Source organism: Ranitomeya variabilis, chromosome 7 (assembly GCF_051348905.1).
Source record: "Ranitomeya variabilis isolate aRanVar5 chromosome 7, aRanVar5.hap1, whole genome shotgun sequence".
Classification (NCBI taxonomy): Eukaryota; Metazoa; Chordata; class Amphibia; order Anura; family Dendrobatidae; genus Ranitomeya; species Ranitomeya variabilis.
The window spans coordinates 93,878,901-93,898,371 of NC_135238.1; the positions used below are offsets into that span (position 1 = coordinate 93,878,901).

Here is a 19,471-nt window from a genome sequence, read left to right on the forward strand (position 1 = left end):
AAAAATTAAAAGTTGGAAAATTGTGAAATTTTCACCAAATTTCTGTTTTTTTCACAAATAAACGCAGGTAATATCAAAGAAATTTTACCACTATCTTGAAGTACAATATGTCTCGAGAAAACAATGTCAGAATCACCAGGATCCGTTGAAGCGTTCCAGAGTTATAACCTCATAAATGGACAGTGGTCAGAATAGTAAAAATTTGCCCGGTCATTAACGTGCAAACCACCCTTGGGGGTAAAGGGGTTAATATAGCTGAGTGAATGCTTGTTTCTAGAGTACTGAGCTGGCCTTTTAGCGCTTATTATTTTTTAGTCCACTTGGAAGCTGTGGTTGCTTATCTGATAGCTTATGCAATTTATGGCAGTGCTGCTTTCTTGCAGTACTTAGTTGAAATGATGCTTCCTATGAGTACTAACTCTTGAATGCTGGCATCTGGGATTCAACATCAGTTAGTCAAATGGAAAGTGTTTGATACGTGAAAGTGAGAATCTCACCAAAAAATCAATGTTGTGCTACATGTTACCGTTACAGTATTCATTTTCTTGGTAAACACTGATTTTTCTTCTGTACTGGTGATGGGAAGAATGGCATTATCCCAAACAGAAAGCGCTAAGATCATCCTCATTTCTCATAGACAAAGCACACATGTCCTCGTAGAAAATGTCAGCCAACACAACCCAAAAACGCCTCCCATTTCCCAAACTTCCTGCTATCATTTAACAGTACCTGATAGGGAAAAGAAATGTTGATCTGAAGTTTCTGTTCCACCCATCTGCTTATTCTGGGTCATCCTCAGTCAGATGTCCCAGCATCTGAATTTTAGAAAGGGGCAATTCATGGCCGGACACAACTTTCTGAATTGAGGCACGAATAGTCCCACATTCCAGAGACAGGCGATGAGTTTTGTGTTGCCGGCCCTTGAAAACAGTCTTTTTGCCATATCTGTAGTAATTTTTTGTTATTCAGTTTTATATTTATCCGTGACAGAACATGCTTCTCCGAATTTGGCAAGAGGTTTGTCACCTGCCCTCTGGGTAATGGGCGGCATGCTTGGTGTTGGTTGAAATGATTTACAATGACTCCAGCAATGAGGACCGTCTTCTGCATGGGATAACACTATCCTCCACATCGTCTGAACACAATACAAGTCACAATTTTAACATGAGAACATAATTATAGAACTGTTGAATGATAAAAATAATTTGCACATTAGTAATTTTGGTGTCCTGTATCTCCACAATGGAATGATGAGAAAAAAAAGAAAAAGGTTTTCTGTTCATTCCTGCTACTAAGGGCCGACATGTACAGCTTGTAAGGCAAAAATTGTAAGATATCCTCTTTAAACAAAACTGAAAGTTCACTTTAAACATTGAGTGTGAATTGATAGTGTTAATAGTGGAATTGATTTTTATCAGATTGTACAATCCAGACATAAAGACACTTTAGCCAATTGGCGCAATCTGCCTGGTGCAGTTACCCGGGATCAAGAACATTTTATTCAAGTATGAATGGAGAGATGCAACTATACAAGAAAGTGGGAATCCCCAAAACACAAAGATTTTATACTGCATAATACTCTTTCTACTATTGTAGAGATACTTTATTTTATGAAGACTTTCATCTCCAAGATGTTCTGAAAAAATATGAAGTTTTGTATCTGGACAATAACGAAGCAAACTTGGTGTTATCATATATCTGCAAAGATGAAGGTACCGTAAATATCTGCATTACTAGTATCTCCATACCTTAGAAGAACAAAATAAGTATTACATGAAAAAATAATGGACTTTTATACATGAAGGGGGAATTTAGTCATGCAGTGAAATAGAAAAATGTTTTTCTTCTTCCAGTTGATTTCCTTTGTTTTCCTTTAAACCCTTCCCACACTGCTCTGTAGTGGCACTCAGTTGTTGGGTGTCCATACGTTGCTGTGGAAGCATGGTGACGTAAAAATAGAGGCCAGGCCTGCAGTGTATCGGAGCCTAACAGGGCAGCCTACGCCAGTAAGAATACACCACTAGGAAGTCCATTGGTTAAGCCCACCCATCTAATTCCTGAACATTTACTCCACTTTAATGGCAAATATTTTGCCACAAGTGTACTCCAGCCACTGACATTTCTAACATTTTTGAATCCTTACAACATGCACACTTTAGGCTATCTGGATTCTCAGGTGTTGCCAATGATAGCCATATTTTTTGGCTTTTAAACACTTAAGGCTTACAAGACACCAAGTGGTTTTTGAGTACCGTAATTTTCTGCTTAGATTCCAATCAATAAATTCAGTGCAAGTCAAAGGGAAGGCCAAAAAGACAAAAGGACATCTTTTGTAATGTTTTGACAGCATTTTTAGCATGTGAAAAAATGTTTATTAAAATTAATTACATTCCCTTAGGCCCCCTTCACATGTCAGTGTCTCAGGTATGGTGATAGTATGTCTCAGGTGTGGTGACAGTTTTCACACGTACTGGAGACACTTACACACATAGGTCCATTCAAGTGAATGGATCTCCACAGACCATGTGCAAAACACGTTGACATGTCAGATTCTTGCCAGAAGCATGGTTCGCAATACGTACCCACACGTGCACACTGGCTGAACAGACAGCTGTGGACTGATATTAATAGACTATAAAGGGGCCATGGAGGATATTGACCCCCTCCCGGGCTAAGAACATGAGCCCTCAGCTGCCACACAAATAGTGCATCCATTAGATGCGTCATTTCTGTCTTTTAGCCTCGGCTGTTCCTACTTGCCCTGGTGGGGTAATCATAAGCCGGCAGCTGTGCTATAATTAAACAAAATGACGTGGGGTCTCTTCTATTTTTGATAACCGTGCAGGCATAACTGACAGCTGCGGGCTGCGTCCCTCAGCTGCCTGCTTTATCATGGCTGGTTATCAAAAATAGAGGGTTCCCAAACAGTTTTTTTTTTTTTTTCATTTAAATAAATCATTTTAAAAGACGGCGTGGGATCTCCCCCATTTGTGACAACCAGCCAAGCTAAAGTAAACCGCTGGGGGCTGGTATTCTCAGACTGGTAACGGGCCATGTATATTGCCACTCCCAGCTTAAAAATAGCAGCCCGCAGCTGCCCCAGAAAAGGCGCATCTAATTTAGTCGCCAATTCTGGTACTTTGCCCTTCTCTTCCCACTTGCACTGATGCGGTGGCAAGTGGGGTAATGGTTGTAGGGTTGATATCAGCTGTTTTATGGCTGCTGACATCAAGTCCACAGTTTAGTATTTGAGAGGTGTTTATAAAATACCCCCATTACTAACCCCATAGTGAGATTGTAAAAAAGCCAGAATGAAATCCTTTAACTGAAAGAAAAACAAGACCCTTTCTTTTAAATTAAAATACAAAAGCACAGTCATACTCACCTTATGATTAATCAATTGAAGACTTTGTCACCTGTAAAAAAAAAAAAGAAAAAATAACCATATCTTTCACCTGTCCGATGTGAAGATAATCCATTCTGTGCCGTGACGATCCATATGATTTGGAGAGCAGTCACATCAGTGTCTGCTCTCCGTCAGCCGAAACACACTGACAGGAGCGTGATCGGTCCTCCAATGTCTGGCTCTGAGCTGCCATAAGAAACCCGATGATCTCCGGTGACCTCACTTATGGCACCACTCGTTGCATGAGAAAGTTCCTATGCAGTGAGCGGTGCCTTAAGTGAGGTCACTGGAGTTCATCTGGTTTGAACTCTAGTGAAGTTTCTCATGACAGCTCAGCACTAGATGCTGGAGGAGCGATTACACTCATGTCAGTGTGTTCCGGCTGGCGGGGATAGCGGTCGCAGCACTGATGTGACCACTATCAAAATCATCCAGATCGTCGTGGGACAGTATGGATTATCTTCACATTAGAAAGGGGAGTCTTATGATTGTTTTATTATTTTTCTTTTCCAGGGGACTGTAACATCGGTGTATTAGGCGTGCACCAGGAGAATTTCACTGCGTTGAATTTAAACTGCGGTGAACTCACCTCTGCACCAAGAGACTTTCTCACGGTGCTAACGGGGATCTCACCGAGGTCACCGAAGTACATCACGGCATCAGTGACTGTCAGTAACATAACCTTCGATGAAGTCTCCGCTAGTCACTGATGCTGCGCTCGCACCTGCTCATTCACCAGTGGTTCTCAGCCTGGACAGTTGCATCTTGGCATTGTCCAGGTTGAAAACTGTTCATCCCCCAAACATGGATTACGGTGTGGGACAAAACAACGGATAGGTGAGGGATATTGTTGTTTTTTTTATTTTTGTTTCTCTGAGGAGAAATTCAGTGGAATTAGGCATTAGGTGAGTATAACTGTGTTTGTTATTTTTAAATAAAAAAGTAAAGTGTGTTTTATTTCAATTAAAAAACTTTATTCTGGCTGTGTCTTTATTTACCATATAACAATAGGATTAGTAATGGAAGGTGTTTTAAAGACGCCTCTACATTAGTAATCTGTGGGCTTGATGTCACCAAACAAAGGTGACTTCAACCCCACAAATATGAACCCCACTTGCCACCACTACAGGGCAAGTGGGATGAGCCATTCAAAGCGCCATAATTATCTAATAGATGTGCCACAATATCCATGGCTTCTTACCAGCCTGAGAATACCATCCCCCAGCTGTCATTTGACAGCATGGGAAACACGGCTGTCTGACCGGCGATGGTGATTTACCGCCGATCAGAAGGTGTGTTTGACCTGAACATCCAGGTGTCCGCATCTCTAATTCTCTGTTTGCTTAGCCTTTATTGGTTGTTTTATGGGGACCCGCAAAAAATATAACACAGATTCCTCCCATAATTTCAAGCTATCAAACGCTAAACAGACAGCTGTGGACTGATATTAAAAGCCAGGGAAGGGTCCAGTGAAATTGGCCCTCCTCCCAGGCTAAGAACATCCGCCCTCAGCCGCTCCATAAAAATGGTACATCCAGAAGATGCGCCAAAGCTGGAGCTTAGCCTCGCTGTACCCACTTTCCCTGGTGCAGTGGCAAGTAGGATAATACTTGTGGGGCTAATTTCAGCTTTTTATTGTCAGCTGACTCAAAGCCCAGGGGTTAGTAATAAAGAGGCGTCTTTAAGACGTTCCTGTTACTAACCTCATAGTTAGATTGTAAAAAATACACAGGATAAAATCCTTTCTTTGAAAGAAAGACACAGACACCTGTATTTGAAATAAAAATTGAAAAGCACAGTTATACTCACCTTACGCCTAATCCATTGAAGCCCATGTCACCTGTAAAAGACACAAAATAATAAACAACCATATCCCTCACCTGTCCCTGATGTGATGATAATCTTCCAATGCCCATGTCTCCTGGAAAAAAAGAAAAATATTAAATATTCCTCACCTGTCCGATTTGAAGGTAATCCATACTCTCCCACAACGATCCTGATGATTTGGATAGCGGTCACATTAGTAATGCAATCGTTATCCCCGCCAGCCAGAACACACTGACCGGAGCATAATCGCTTCTGCAGTATGGAATGCTGAGCTGCCGTGAAAAAGGTTCACCTTAGTTCATACCTGATGAACCCCGGTAACCTCACTCACTTGCTCTCTGTGTGAGAACTTTCTCACGCAGCTCAACACTAGACATTGCAGGTGTGATTATGCTCCCGTCAGTGTGTTTCGGCTGATGTGACTGCTTTCCAAATCATCCTGATCGTCGTGAGACAGTATGGATTATCTTCACATCTGACAAGTGAGGGATATGGTTGTTTATTATTTTCTTTTTTTTCCCTTGGGACATGGACATCGGTGGATTCACCGTAATGTGAGTATAACTGTACTTTTTTATTTCAAATAAAGGAGTCTGTCTTTCAACTAAAGGATTTTATTCCGGCTGTGTCTTTTTTACAATTTAACTGGTTTTAGTAATGGGGGTGTTTTATACATGCCTCTCCATTACTAACCTGTGGACTTGATGTCAGCACCCATAAAACAGCTGACATCAACCCCACAACTATTACCCCACTTACCATCACACTAGTACAAGTGGGAAGAACCGGGCAAAGCACCAGAATTGGCATATTTCATTGATGCTCCTTTTCTGGGGCAGCTGAGGGCTGCAATTTTTAGGCTGGGGAGGTGCCAATATCCATGGTATCTTACCAGTCTGAGAATACCATCCCCCAGCTGTTTCCATTAGCTTGGCTGGCTGTCAAAATGGTGTGGGACCCCTCTATTCAGTTTTGCGAACTCTGCTTCAGGAAAATGGCCGCCGCGATCTCCATCTGCGCACGCGCGGCATCCCGTGGCCATTTTCCTGAAGCCGCGGCCAGCAGAGCGCCGCTTCTGTGCACGCGCGGCCAAAGGAAGATGGCCGCCCCCACCGATCACCAATGAAATAGCACACATTGCGCTCTTTTCACTCCCCTGTGCAGTGGATTCGGGACCTTGGACATGCGCACACCACTACGCCACCAACGGAAAACTAAGCAAGATCTGGGGGAAGACACCACGCCCATCTGACCAGACCAGCCTGATTGACAGGCGAAAACGACTACTTTGGTAACGTATTTCGGCAGCATAGGTGGGGAATCGGGGTCCACAAAATACACTATTGCAATGCACAGCTCAGGCCGTATTTAACAGTATTTTTATCTCATACGGAAAAAACGGGGTGACAGGTTCCCTTTAATGAGCGGGGCCACGTGATCGCTCAGCACAGGAAGAGCTGACGTCGCTGGAACCAACGAGATGCTGTGAGGGCGCCGGGACCAACGAGATGCTGCGAGGGCACGTGGAAGGTAAGTAGGATGCCATGCATACTTGGACAGGACGGGGGAGCCATGCAAACCAGGACAGGATGGGGAAGCCATGCATACCAGGACAGGACGGGGGAGCCATGCATACCAGGACAAGACAGGATAGCCATGCATACCAGATAGGGATGAGGGGGCAATGCATACCCGGCTTATACTCGAGTCAATAAGGGTGTGTTTCCACGGTCAGGAAACGCTGCGTGTTTGACGCTGCGTAGAGCCGCAGCGTCAAACACGCAGCGTCCAGACGTTACAGCTTAGTGGGGGGGATTTCCTGAAATCCCATCTCCACTATGTGTTAAAACACGCAGGCGGCAGACCCACGTAAATGGACATGCAGCGTGTCTTTTCAGAACGCAGCATGTCTGTTTACAATGGGGCGATGCCCCGTCGCCGCACCGTAAATTACCCATAGATAATCATTAGATGCGGTAAAACCGCTTCTAATGATTAGTCACATGCTTAGTAAGTGCGTAAATGCAGCTTACTACGCATGTCTCCTAATTTACATGTGGGCTTACCTGTCCCACCGCCGCAGGAATGCTTCCACTGCAGTTCTCGCAATAAGTTATCGTGAGAACTGCCGTGCACGTGACCGGGGGTTATCTCCGGTCACTAGTCTGTTTCTCACAATCAGCTGATTGTGAGAACACTGCAGTGTAGGTGATCGCTGGTGATTTATCTCCAGCGATCATCTACAAGCTCTGCTATGTCTGGATGTCAGGCATCCAGATGTAGCAGAGCTGGACTCGTCGTGGGACACTCATTATTAAGAACTACGTCGGACTCAGGGAGTATACTGTTGGTTTATTATTTTTCTTTTTTTTCTAGGAGATGAGGGCTTCGCTTGGATTACCAGTTCAATAAAAATATGGTCAAATCTGTGTGGTGTTTTATTTCACTAAAATACTTCATTCAGCATGTGTGTGTTTTATTAACCCTTTACCAAGTATATTATTAGTAATGGTAGGTATCTTATTGACGTCTCTCCATTACTAAGCCGGCTTAATGTCACCTTACAAAGGTGACATTAACCCCTCATTACCCCATATCCCACCGCTGCTTGGGAGTGGGAAGAGAGAGGCTAAGTGCCGGAATTGGCTCATCTTACAGATGCGCCATTTCTGGAGCGGCTGGGAGCTGGTATTTGTAGCCGGGGGGGGGGGGGGGAAATATCCATGGTCCCATCCTAGGCTATGAATATCAGCCCGCAGCTGTCTGCGTAGCCTTTCTGGCTATAAATTATAGGGGGACCCTATAATTCAGGTCAGAGAGCCCCGGCGCCTGCGCACTGCAGTACTTTGCTCTGCCCTCTGCCCTCATCAGGGCAGACAAAGTATGCTTGCGCCAGAGTCACAGCAAGAAGACAAGAAGAAGACATCATCAAATGAAGATAGGAGGCCCCAGACCGCGACGCCCATCGGACCTGGACCGCAGCGGGACCACCCCTTGGTGAGTATAATCTAAGCTCTTTTTCTCATCTTTCAGGATACATCAGGGGCTTATCTACAGCATTACAGAATGCTATAGTTAAGCCCCTGATGATGGTGGGCTTACCTCATATGCGATTTTGGGGGTGACAGGTTCCCTTTAAGGCATTGTGCTGCATATGGGCATAGTCAGAAAACCGGAGCTTCGGCAATACTGGAGTACTGATGTCACGCTCACGCCCTGACTGGTGGGCTTGAGCTCGGGGGGTTTGTGGCCCCACTGTGCCACAAACCAGACTACCCTGGAAGGGGCGTGACTATGACAGCTGCCTTGGTCTTCACTGGAGCCTCTGATGGTGAGGTCAGGCTTGTGCGTCAGGCAGCTGCCAGGTGCTACTCCAGGGTGGTGTCTGTGGCTGCTGATCCCACTTGGAGAACAGGAACACTAGGACAGGTGCGGGCATCAGGCAGGACTGGCAGAAGAGCATGGCTGAAACTCAGACGAGTAGGCTGGCACGGCTGAGATACAAGGCTGGTTGATGTGGTGTATGAAGGAACAGGTAGGGACCTGTGCACACAGGAGGTGCAGGTACGCATATGTAGTATGAAGGAACAGGTAGGGACCTGTTCACACAGGAGGTGCAGGTACGGATATGTAGTATGAAGGAACAGATAAATCCTACAGAGAAGAGCTATGGAGTATATACACCCATCAAATTGTAAGAGAATAATGAATTTTATTTAGAAAACATATAAACATCAATAACCACAGATATAAAAACAGACAAGGTACACGTTTTAGCACATGTATGGCGGAACAACCACACTGAAAAGTTAGCACCTAGGGCTCAGAGATGACACATGCAGATATCCACTGGGAACACATTGCTCACTCAGTAACTAGTGATTATAACTATAAAGTGCATAGTGCTTTGTATGAGTGGCAATTTATGCCCAGTAGTACACTGCATCTGTTAATCATAAGTCAAATCGCATAATGCAAATACCCAATTTGTTCTGCCAGTCTTACCCAAATATCCTGTGGTGCCAGTGTGTGTCCGGTGTCCCCGACGCGCGTTTCGCGTGGGCTTCCTCGGGGGGACATGTCCCCCTGAGGAAGCCCACGCGAAACGCGCGTCGGGGACACCGGACACACACTGGCACCACAGGATATTTGGGTAAGACTGGCAGAACAAATTGGGTATTTGCATTATGCGATTTGACTTATGATTAACAGATGCAGTGTACTACTGGGTATAAATTGCCACTCATACAAAGCACTATGCACTTTATAGTTATAATCACTAGTTACTGAGTGAGCAATGTGTTCCCAGTGGATATCTGCATGTGTCATCTCTGAGCCCTAGGTGCTAACTTTTCAGTGTGGTTGTTCCGCCATACATGTGCTAAAATGTGTACCTTGTCTGTTTTTATATCTGTGGTTATTGATGTTTATATGTTTTCTAAATAAAATTCATTATTCTCTTACAATTTGATGGGTGTATATACTCCGTAGCTCTTCTCTGTAGGATTTATATGCAAGTGGAGTCTGCCCTGTTATATCATATGTCCAATATAGGGTGTTTCCCGTTTGATGTCTGATATGCATCAGTGGTATCTGTATTTAGTATGAAGGAACAGGTAGGGACCTGTTCACACAGGAGGTGCAGGTACGCATATGTAGTATGAAGGAACAGGTGGGGACCTGTTCACACAGGAGATGCAGGTACGGAAACAAGCCAGAAGGAAAGGAGAATGAATGAACAGGTAGAGCAGCAAGAGATAGCACAGCAACAGAAGCTAAGCAGAATGGAACCGCAAGGAATGCAGAGAAGAGCTGCAGCAAGAGATTACTGCAGAAGCTAAGCAGAGCGGAACCACAAGGAATGCGGAGAGGAGCTGCAGCAAGAGATTTCTGCAGGAGCAGAGTAGAACGGAGCAGAACCGCAGGAGTGCGGAGCAGAGGCAAAGCCGCAGAGAGACAAGGGTAGAACCACAAAGTGCAGAGCCAAGAGCAGAGTGAAGGCACAGAGTGCAGAGCCAAGAGCAAAGGCACAGAGTGCAGAGTAAGAAGCAAAGCAAGGTCACAGAGTGCGGAGCCGAGAGCAGAGCGGCACTGCAGGGAAAGAAACCACAGACAAGGAGACAGAGGTAGGACAAAGTTCAAACAAGGTAATGGAACAAGACATGGTATAAGATCAATACAATTCCAATGAAAAAGACAGCGCCACCACGGTCAGTGAGGAATGACTTACATCTTTAATCTGCCCTCTGCGGCGACGTTTCGGTATAACAACCTTTATCAAGCACAGTCAAGCACATGTTCCAACCACCATTAAATACTATAAGCACCACCCCCCATTACATAAACCACCAATGAGAGAGAAGCACCATGATACAGAATCAACATTAATACACTTAAAAACATACAAACATACAAAATATTATACCAATTCCCAGAACAACACGTCCTGCCACCCAACAGCGGTGTGCTAGGTCCGATCGCTAAAACGCTAAGAAACCAACCCTCTAAAGTGCAATCAAAGTTCCCCACAGAGTCACATAAACAAACTGTCATCATCCAATCAATATCGCGCATCTCCGGTAACTTAGAAACGGGCACACCCTCCGAATGATGTCATGAGCGACCACAGTCCAATGCGAAGTCAGATGAATAAGGAGGTGGAGAAAATCACTGCGCAAGTCCCATTCCAAGATCTTCACTGCGCATGTCAAACAAAGCGTCCAAGCGTGTTGCCAAGGTGATTGCCGTCCAATTAGATTCTCAATTGTTCAACACATGACCGCAGCGATGGATGGATTATTGTGCCGATCTGGTTCAGTATCCACAGAAGTCCATACAGGTAATATAACTATGCGGTTCCAACAGCAATGTTCATTGGAATTATCCGGACATCAGTATAAATGTCTCACAGAGCTTTCATACGCTGACAATTGTGGATCCAATATCTTCCCTCCAAACTATATGGTAATCTTGCATATAAATCTATTAAAAAACTAAAGCTCATAAAAAAATTAGAAATAGACATATACTACAACACAGATGTCCTAAGAATACCATTTTCAATAAAGATGTGGAATGGCCGCAAAAGATATAAAATCCACATCAAAATATAACCAATCATTTACATATATGTTAATAATCACCTCCGGTGTAGACCAAACGCACCGAACTGAATAAGTCCACCGCATATGGCCTCACCACAGGGCAACATCAATTTGAAAAAGGAATAAATCCCACATATACACATTCCACATCTATATTATAAAGAAAAAGGGGGAAGAAAAAAAGGGGGAATAATTATTCTGCACCGAGGTAGACAAGGTATTTTGGTATAAATATATCATATAACATACAAAAAAACTAATATATATATGTATACAAAGCAAATGTGTACAAAATATGGTTAAAAACAATATACCGAGAAGAAAACTGCAAGAATCACAACGGACCACTAGAGACAACAACCTTGATGATACTCCAAATTCATACCTCTAGGGTATAAAGTGTCCAACTCAAAGATCCATTTTAATTCTTTCTTTTTTAAAAGGGTTACACGATCTCCCCCACGTCTCATCACTGGTACATCGTCAATCACCCTATACCTTAGTTGATTGACCGAATGGCCATTGTCATTAAAGTGTTTTGGTACAGGTAGATCCAAAAGTTTAGTCCTGATTGTACTCTTGTGCTTGCTGATTCTGGTTCTGACCTCCATTGTGGTCTCCTCCACATAGAAGATACCACAAGGACAGGTCAGAACATACACAACATAACTACTCCTACACGTATACCGTTTCTTTATATCATATCTCTTACCCGTGTAGGGGTGGCAAAATGAGCTCCCTTTAAGCATGTTGCCACAGCAAGCACAACCCAAACATGGGAAATTACCAAGACTAGGTTGGCTCAATGTAGTTTGCAAATCCCTCTTTGAGCTTCCAATGTCAGAGGAAACCAATACATCTCTCAAATTTTTGCTCCTTCTGTATGAAAACAACGGAGGTGTTTGAAATTCAGCAACTCCAGAGTGACCTTTATTCAGCAGGGACCAATGTTTCCGTATAATGCCCGAGATTCTCGAGCTCATGTTATTATACGTACTTACAAAAGGAATCCTTTTGTTGGTCCTAACCCTATCCTTCGGAACCAATAGGTCCTCACGTCTTGTCACCAAAGCCTGCTGCTTATATTTCTCAAGGTCAGCCCTGGGGTAGCCCCTAGCTAAAAATTTACAACACATCTCCTCCAGTCTCTCATCTACAGAGGTTTCACAAGACACAATCCTCCTCACCCTCAATAGCTGGCTCCAAGGCAGGGATTCAACCATCCTACGTGGATGCTCACTAGAGAAGTAAAGAAGATTGTTTCTGTCTCCTTGACATACAGATCAGTATGTAAGCACCCCCCAGTCTTATATACACAGGTATCAAGAAATTGTATCCTCTCCTGAGAACACTCCATCGTGAAACCAAGGCCAGGGTGAACCTCGTTCAAGTGGGCAAGGAAGGATGTCAATTCATCCCTATCACCATCCCATACCAGGAAAATGTCGTCGATGTAGCGTCGCCAACCCCTGACATGGCACCAAAACTGTGAACTGTAAACGTGTTCATCCTCAAGGACGGCCATATAGATGTTTGCATATGTGGGGGCCACATTGGACCCCATGGCCGTCCCACGGCGCTGCAGGAAGTAATCATCACCGAAGAGAAAGTAGTTCCTCTCCAGGATGAACCCCAACAGCGCCAGGATGAACCGCATACAGCTCTGGGCCATGTCGGAGCCGGCGAGCGCCACACCGACGGCATATAAACCCCTGGCATGCTCGATGGACGTGTATAAAGAGGACACGTCAAAGGAAACCAGCCACGTTGAGTCAACCACATGTATTCCCTCAAGGGACTTGATGAAGTCACTGGTGTCCCTTACATATGAAGGGGCAGACATAGCATAATCTCTTAAGAGTCGATCCAGAAAGATGGCCACTTTGTTACTCAGAGACCCCCTGCCCGACACAATCGGTCGGCCAGGAGGTCTCTGCAGATCCTTGTGGATCTTGGGTAATGTGTAGAGTATGGGAACCACTGGATGCTCTACCTTCAAGAACTCTGCTAATTTAGTATCAACAATACCCATATCCAAAGCTTCGTCAATAATTGTCTCTAACTCAGATTTAAATTCTTGAGTAGGATTCACATGCAACTTCTCATATACATTAACATCAGATAGTTGTGACCTAATCTCACTAACATATAATGAGGTATCCATCACCACCAAAGCCCCGCCCTTGTCGGCTGGCTTGATGGTGATGGATTTGTTCCTTCTCAATGCTCCAATTTCTTTACGCTCAGCAAATGATAAGTTAGTTTTACCAAACTTCAAATCATTCTTCCTTAATTTGGCTATATCCGCCTTAACAAATTTGGAGAATGTCTCCACAATTGGGTCATGTTCCAAAGGAACAAAGTTGCTCTTATTGTATAACCCCAATTTGCTGAGTGAAAAGCCCTCCTGTAGAGTCTGGGGCACAGAACTCTCTTTACCTGAAAAAAATAATGTTAATTTTAACCTTCTAAAGAAAGAAAATAAATCATTATCAAGAGTAAACCAGTCAGTATGACTGGTGGGACAAAATGATAACCCCTTGGATAGGAGATTAATCTGGATATCTGAAAGAGAAAATGAGGATATATTTACCACCAAAGATGTAGGGCCACTCACTTCCTCCTCCTTCTGGATCTCGTTGTTAGGCCCTGATTCCCTTTTCTTATGTCTTCTGCCACCCCTGTGGCCACTTTGCCTTCTTGGGGTACCGACCCCATCTCCCTGGCTAAAAAACCGACAGGGCCAGTACTCATAGTACCTCCATCATCGGTGGTATAAGATCAAAGACACAGGGACCAGGATATACAGCCTCCTGGAGGGCAGATAAACAAGATACAAGGCAAAGCAAGGAGAACAGCCTTCAGAGAAGGCAAGACACAGAGCAGGGCCTGGCAGCTCAGAAGCAAAACACAAACTGAGTTAACACATTGCACAGGCCCAGTCCACTGGGTGGAGCTGCTTTAAATACTGGAGGCCTCTTGGTAATTGGTCAGGAACAGATTAGACAGGTGCACCTGATTCCTATAAGAACCAGAGAGTTCAGGCACCGCCCTCCTATGCACACAGCCAGGAAGCATGCAGAGAGCAGAGGCACAGAATATGGAGCTGGCAAGAAACAGAAACCACAACATGACCTGGAGCAGTGGGTAAGATAGTGTGAGTGATGAGAGGCCATGCCGTGATGCCAGCAGAGTTGTTACAGTACCCCACCCTTTACAGCCCCTCTTCTTCAAGCCTGCCAGAATACCTTGTAGAAGAAGGATAGGAGCACACATAGAGCCATCACAACATTCCTCTGGTAGAATGAGGTAGGTGTGACATTAGGGATCTCAGGTTGCCAAGTCTCTTTGAATCCAGCAAAATCAGTCTCCTTTAGAATGGTGGAAAGCAGAGATGACCACACTTCTGTCTTGGGATCTTCACCCAATAGCCAGATGGAAGCTGGAGGCATACATACAGGAAGCATCTTCAGCCTGGTACTCTGAAAAAAATGGACCTCTTCTGGTTTAGAGGATGAGTAAGTCTCTGTCTTGGTATTATCACCAAGTAGCCACTTGGAAGCAGAAGGCATATATTTAGGAAGCCCCATCAGCCTGTTACTCTGACAAAACTGGACCACCTCTTCTTCCGGATTGGTGAATAACAGAGATACAAGAGCTTCTGCTTCAACTTCTTCATCCACCTGCCACATGGAATCTGAAGGCATCTTTACAGAAAGCAACTTCTGCCCATAGTTCAGAGAAAAACTTTGAAGTGACAGGGATGTTCCTGGAAATTGGTCACTGGTATTGTCACTGGAGGTGTGTGGAGAGGGCGCCACTGCTTCCTTTTCTTCAGTTGCGTCAGCACACCATGACTTAACCAGCAGATCAGGTGGAGAAGTTGACAACACTGTAGACTGACCTTGCATTATAGGAACTAGAGACCTGTGGAGACTAGGTAGTTCAAAATGCAGCACCATGCTGGGTCTTCGGACCGGACTGGGCAGTAGAGTACCCGGCTCAGAACGACCAATGGGCAAACTGGTCAGCAAGTGAAAAACAAATTTGTTTGACTATAATGCTCTAATTTGGAGCTGTAGTAGTCCCTTCGACACTGGACTGTTCATAAGTAGGACTCGGCATTCACCAAACACCTTCACAGGATTCTGGAGCTGTGGAACAGGAAACACACATAGACTCCATCTGGTTTGCAGCTTGACCACATCTGCAGGACCAAAGCTCCCACAAGGCACCTGAACAGACACAGACTTTAGCGGAAGGGAGTTATTCTCACCAAGGGCAGTCTCTCCTACTGGCCCGAGGTTTTGGAGCTTTAGATCCCCTGGACAGAGGCCATCCAGGTGTTCCTTATAACAGCAGCGATTTCAGGCTGCTGCTTTGCCAGCCCACTCTCAACCTTTTTAGGCTTCACTTGGGTAGCTGCTTTAACGAGTAGAGTAACTGGAGGGTCACAGACGGTCATGGCTTGACGTGGAGGTTTCTTCACGGGTTTCGCCCATCTGGAGCGCCTCTCGGATCTAGGTGGGGAAGACTTTACAGGAGCAGCAGGACGAGGTATGTCAAAGACTACAGAAGGCCACCAGGAAGGCCTCAAGACTCATGACGATAGGATCCCCTGCTTCCCAGAGGGGACAAATCCATAATAAAGCATCTCCTGCTAGGTAGGACATAATGTAACCCACCTTAAACCGATCAGAGGGGAAACAAGCTGCATTCTGCGGGATGTAGCGCAAGCACTGTTCCAGGAAGCTTTGGCATTCTTCTGGATTCCCATGAACCTAGGCGGGTCTACTGGGTCGTTTTCCTCCTCATAGGCCAGAAGTTGCTTGTAGAGAGCATTAGAGACTATGATTGGGTCAGAAGTCTCCTCAATCTGAACCACCCTTGGTGGAACAAATTTTCCAGGTTGCTCATACGAGCAAGAAAAAAGTTCATGATGCTCTGCGAGCGGAAGGACATGGGACTCAGCAGGGACCATGGCCTGTGCAAAACGCTCACGCTCTGACTGGTGGGCTTGAGCTCGGGGGGTTTGTGGCCCCACTGTGCCACAAACCAGACTACCCTGGAAGGGGCGTGATTATGACAGCTGCCTTGGTCTTCACTGGAGCCTCTGATGGTGAGGTCTGGCTTGTGCGTCAGGCAGCTGCCAGGTGCTACTCCACGGTGGTGTCTGTCTGTGGCTGCTGATCCCACTTGGAGAACAGGAACACTTGGATTGGTGCGGGCATCAGGCAGGACTGGCAGAAGAGCATGGCTGAAACTCAGATGAGTAGGCTGGCATGGCTGAGACACATGGCTGGCAGGTATGGCAGAGACACAGGGCTGGCAGGTACAGCACAGACATAGGGCTGGCAGGTACGGCAGAGACAGGGCTGGCAGGTATGGCAGAGACACAGGGCTGGCAGGTACGGCAGAGACACAGGACTGGCAGGTACGGCAGAGACACAGGGCTGGCAGGTACGGCAGTGACACAGGGCTGGCAAGTACGGCAGAGACAGGGCTGGCAGGTATGGCAAAGACACAGGGCTGGCAGATACGGCAGAGACACGGCTGGCAGGTATGGCAGAGACAGGGCTGGCAGGTACGACAGAGACACAGGGCTGGCAGGTACGGCAGAGACAGCTGGCAGGTACAGCAGAGACACAGGGCTGGCAGGAACGGCAGAGACACAGGGCTGGCAGGAACGGCAGAGACACAGGGCTGGTTGGTGTAGTATGAAGGAACAGGTAGGGACCTGTTCACACAGGAGGTGCAGGTACGGATATGTAGTATGAAGGAACAGGTAGGGGCCTGTTCACACAGGAGGTGCAGGTAAGGAAACAAACAGGAAGGAATGAAGTATGAAGGAACAGGTTGGGACCTGTTCACACAGGAGATGCAGGTACGGAAACAAGCCAGAAGGAAAGGAGAATGAAGGAACAGGTAGAGCAGCAAGAGATGGCGCAGCAACAAAAGCTAAGCAGAGCGGAACCGCAAGGAATGCAGAGAGGAGCTGCAGCAAGAGACTACTGCAGAAACTAAGCAGAGCGGAACCACAAGGAATGCGGAGAAGAGCTGCAGCAAGAGATTTCTGCAGGAGCGGAGCAGAGTAGAACGGAGCAGAACCGCAGGATTGAGTAAGAAGCAAAGCAAGGTCGCAGAGTGCGGAGCCCATAGCAGAGCAGAGAGGCACTGCAGGGAAAGAAACAACAGACAAGGAGACAGAGGTAGGACAAAGTTCAGACAAGGTAATGGAACAAGACAAGGTATAAGAACAAAGACACAGGGACCAGGATATACAGCCTCCTGGAGGGCAGACAAACAAGATACAAGTACTTATATATGTTAACCTGATAAAGGTTATGAAGTGACAAACATAGTGAGTAGATAAAAAGTTTTTCTTTATTGAATTAATTATGTTAAAAAAACAACAATATATTAAAAAGACAGGAAGGTGGAAAGCTTGGGACCTCCAGAAAATCAGGATGTGACATGTATGATTTTATATTTAAATTTAAGGGAAGGTCTGCACTTGGGAAAGTATTTTCATAAAAAGGGAAGTGTGAGAACTGGTTTAAAGGGGTGGACATAGCAATGTCTCCTTTATACCCCATTGCAGTTCATTATCCCAAAGAAGGGGAGGAAAGAGCAACCTTTCTAAACAATACTAAGGAAGGTGATTCCCCCATGTAGCAAAATGCAGGACAGAAATAGCTTGGTGGTAGCAGCCTATTGGAGACTCAAGATGGAAACCATTTGGATTACAAAAGATTTAAATAGTTAATTATTCACGGAAAACCACAGAAATAGATGTAAGTGGATGATCACTGTAATATATTTTTACAAAAACTGTCACTAGATGGCAGTGGAGTATCAGTCACGTGAGAAGGTAGAATGTTTATGAAAAGTGAATTCAAAACATCAATATAAATATGTGGGCTGAAAAAGGTCACTTAGGCTAATGGAGGTATTACCTGGATTGCAAGGGGAGAATTGTGCAGCCTAGGAAGAGAGCGATGTCACGTCCTGCGCCCGACGTGCACCGTTTCGCCTTGCGGCTTCTTCAATAGTAAGGGGCCCCTTCCTATTGAAGAAGCCGCAAGGCAAAACGGTGCTCGTCGGGCGCAGGACGTGACATCGCTCTCTTCCTAGGCTCTTACAGTGATGATCATCCTCTTACATCTATTTCTGTGGTTTTCCGTGAATAATAATAATTATTATTTATATAGCACCATTGATTCCATGGTGCTGTACATGAGAAGGGGTTACATACAAGTTACAGATATCACTTCCAGTAAACAAACTAACAATGACAGACTGATACAGAGGGGCGAGGACCCTGCCCTTGCGGGCTTACATTCTACAGGATTATGGGGAAGGAGACAGTAGGTTGAGGGTTGCAGGAGCTCCGGTGTTGGTGAGGCGGTAGCTTCGGTAGTAATGAGGAGGCAGCGGGGTCAGTGCAGGCTGTAGGCTTTCCTGAAGAGATGGGTTTTCAGGTTCCGTCTGAAGAATCCGAATGTGGTTGATAGTCGGACGTTTTGGGGCAGAGAGTTCCAGAGGATGGGGGATATTCGGGAGAAGTCTTGGAGGCGATTGGATGAGGAGCGAATAAGTGTGGAGGAGAGAAGGAGGTCTTGGGAGGACCGGAGATTACGTGAGGGAAGATATCGGGAGATTAGTTCAGAGATATATGGAAGAGACAGGTTAAGGATGGCTTTGTAGGTCAGTATTAGTAATTTGAACCTGGATACGCTGAGGGAATGGGAGCCAGTGAAGAGATTTGCAGAGGGGGGAAGTGGAAGAGTAGCGAGGAGAGAGATGGATTAGTCGGGCAGCAGAGTTAAGGATGGATTGGAGAGGTGCAAGGGTGTTAGCAGGGAGGCCGCAGAAAAGGATGTTGCAGTAGTCAAGGTGGGAGATGATACGTGTTACGGAACCACTCAGCACCCAGAATATGTTGTGCAGTTATATGTATGAATAATAGGTTCCATGTGAGATGCAGCAGCCCACAGGCTGCGCCCCTGGGCAGAGGGAACAAGATATCCCCCTTCTGTCCTCCCCCCACCTTTGTAATTCCCACAGTAAGTATCGGCAGGCTCCGGCCCCCTGCGGCTATTGTAATGTATGTCTGGCCTGCTGCTTTTCTATT

The 19,471-nt window shown here is 45.6% G+C and overlaps 1 protein-coding gene across 6 annotated transcripts in view; it reads left to right on the forward strand.

Annotated features, from left to right (window-relative positions):
• Positions 1-19,471, forward strand: part of LOC143786311 (glucose-1-phosphate adenylyltransferase-like) — a 243,915-nt gene that overhangs the window by 121,825 nt on the left and 102,619 nt on the right. For all 6 annotated transcript variants that reach the window (XM_077275581.1, XM_077275583.1, XM_077275584.1 and 3 more), the window contains one exon: positions 1,597-1,712. In XM_077275581.1, the coding sequence (XP_077131696.1) occupies positions 1,597-1,712 (116 nt within the window). The remainder of the gene's footprint in view (positions 1-1,596; positions 1,713-19,471) is intronic.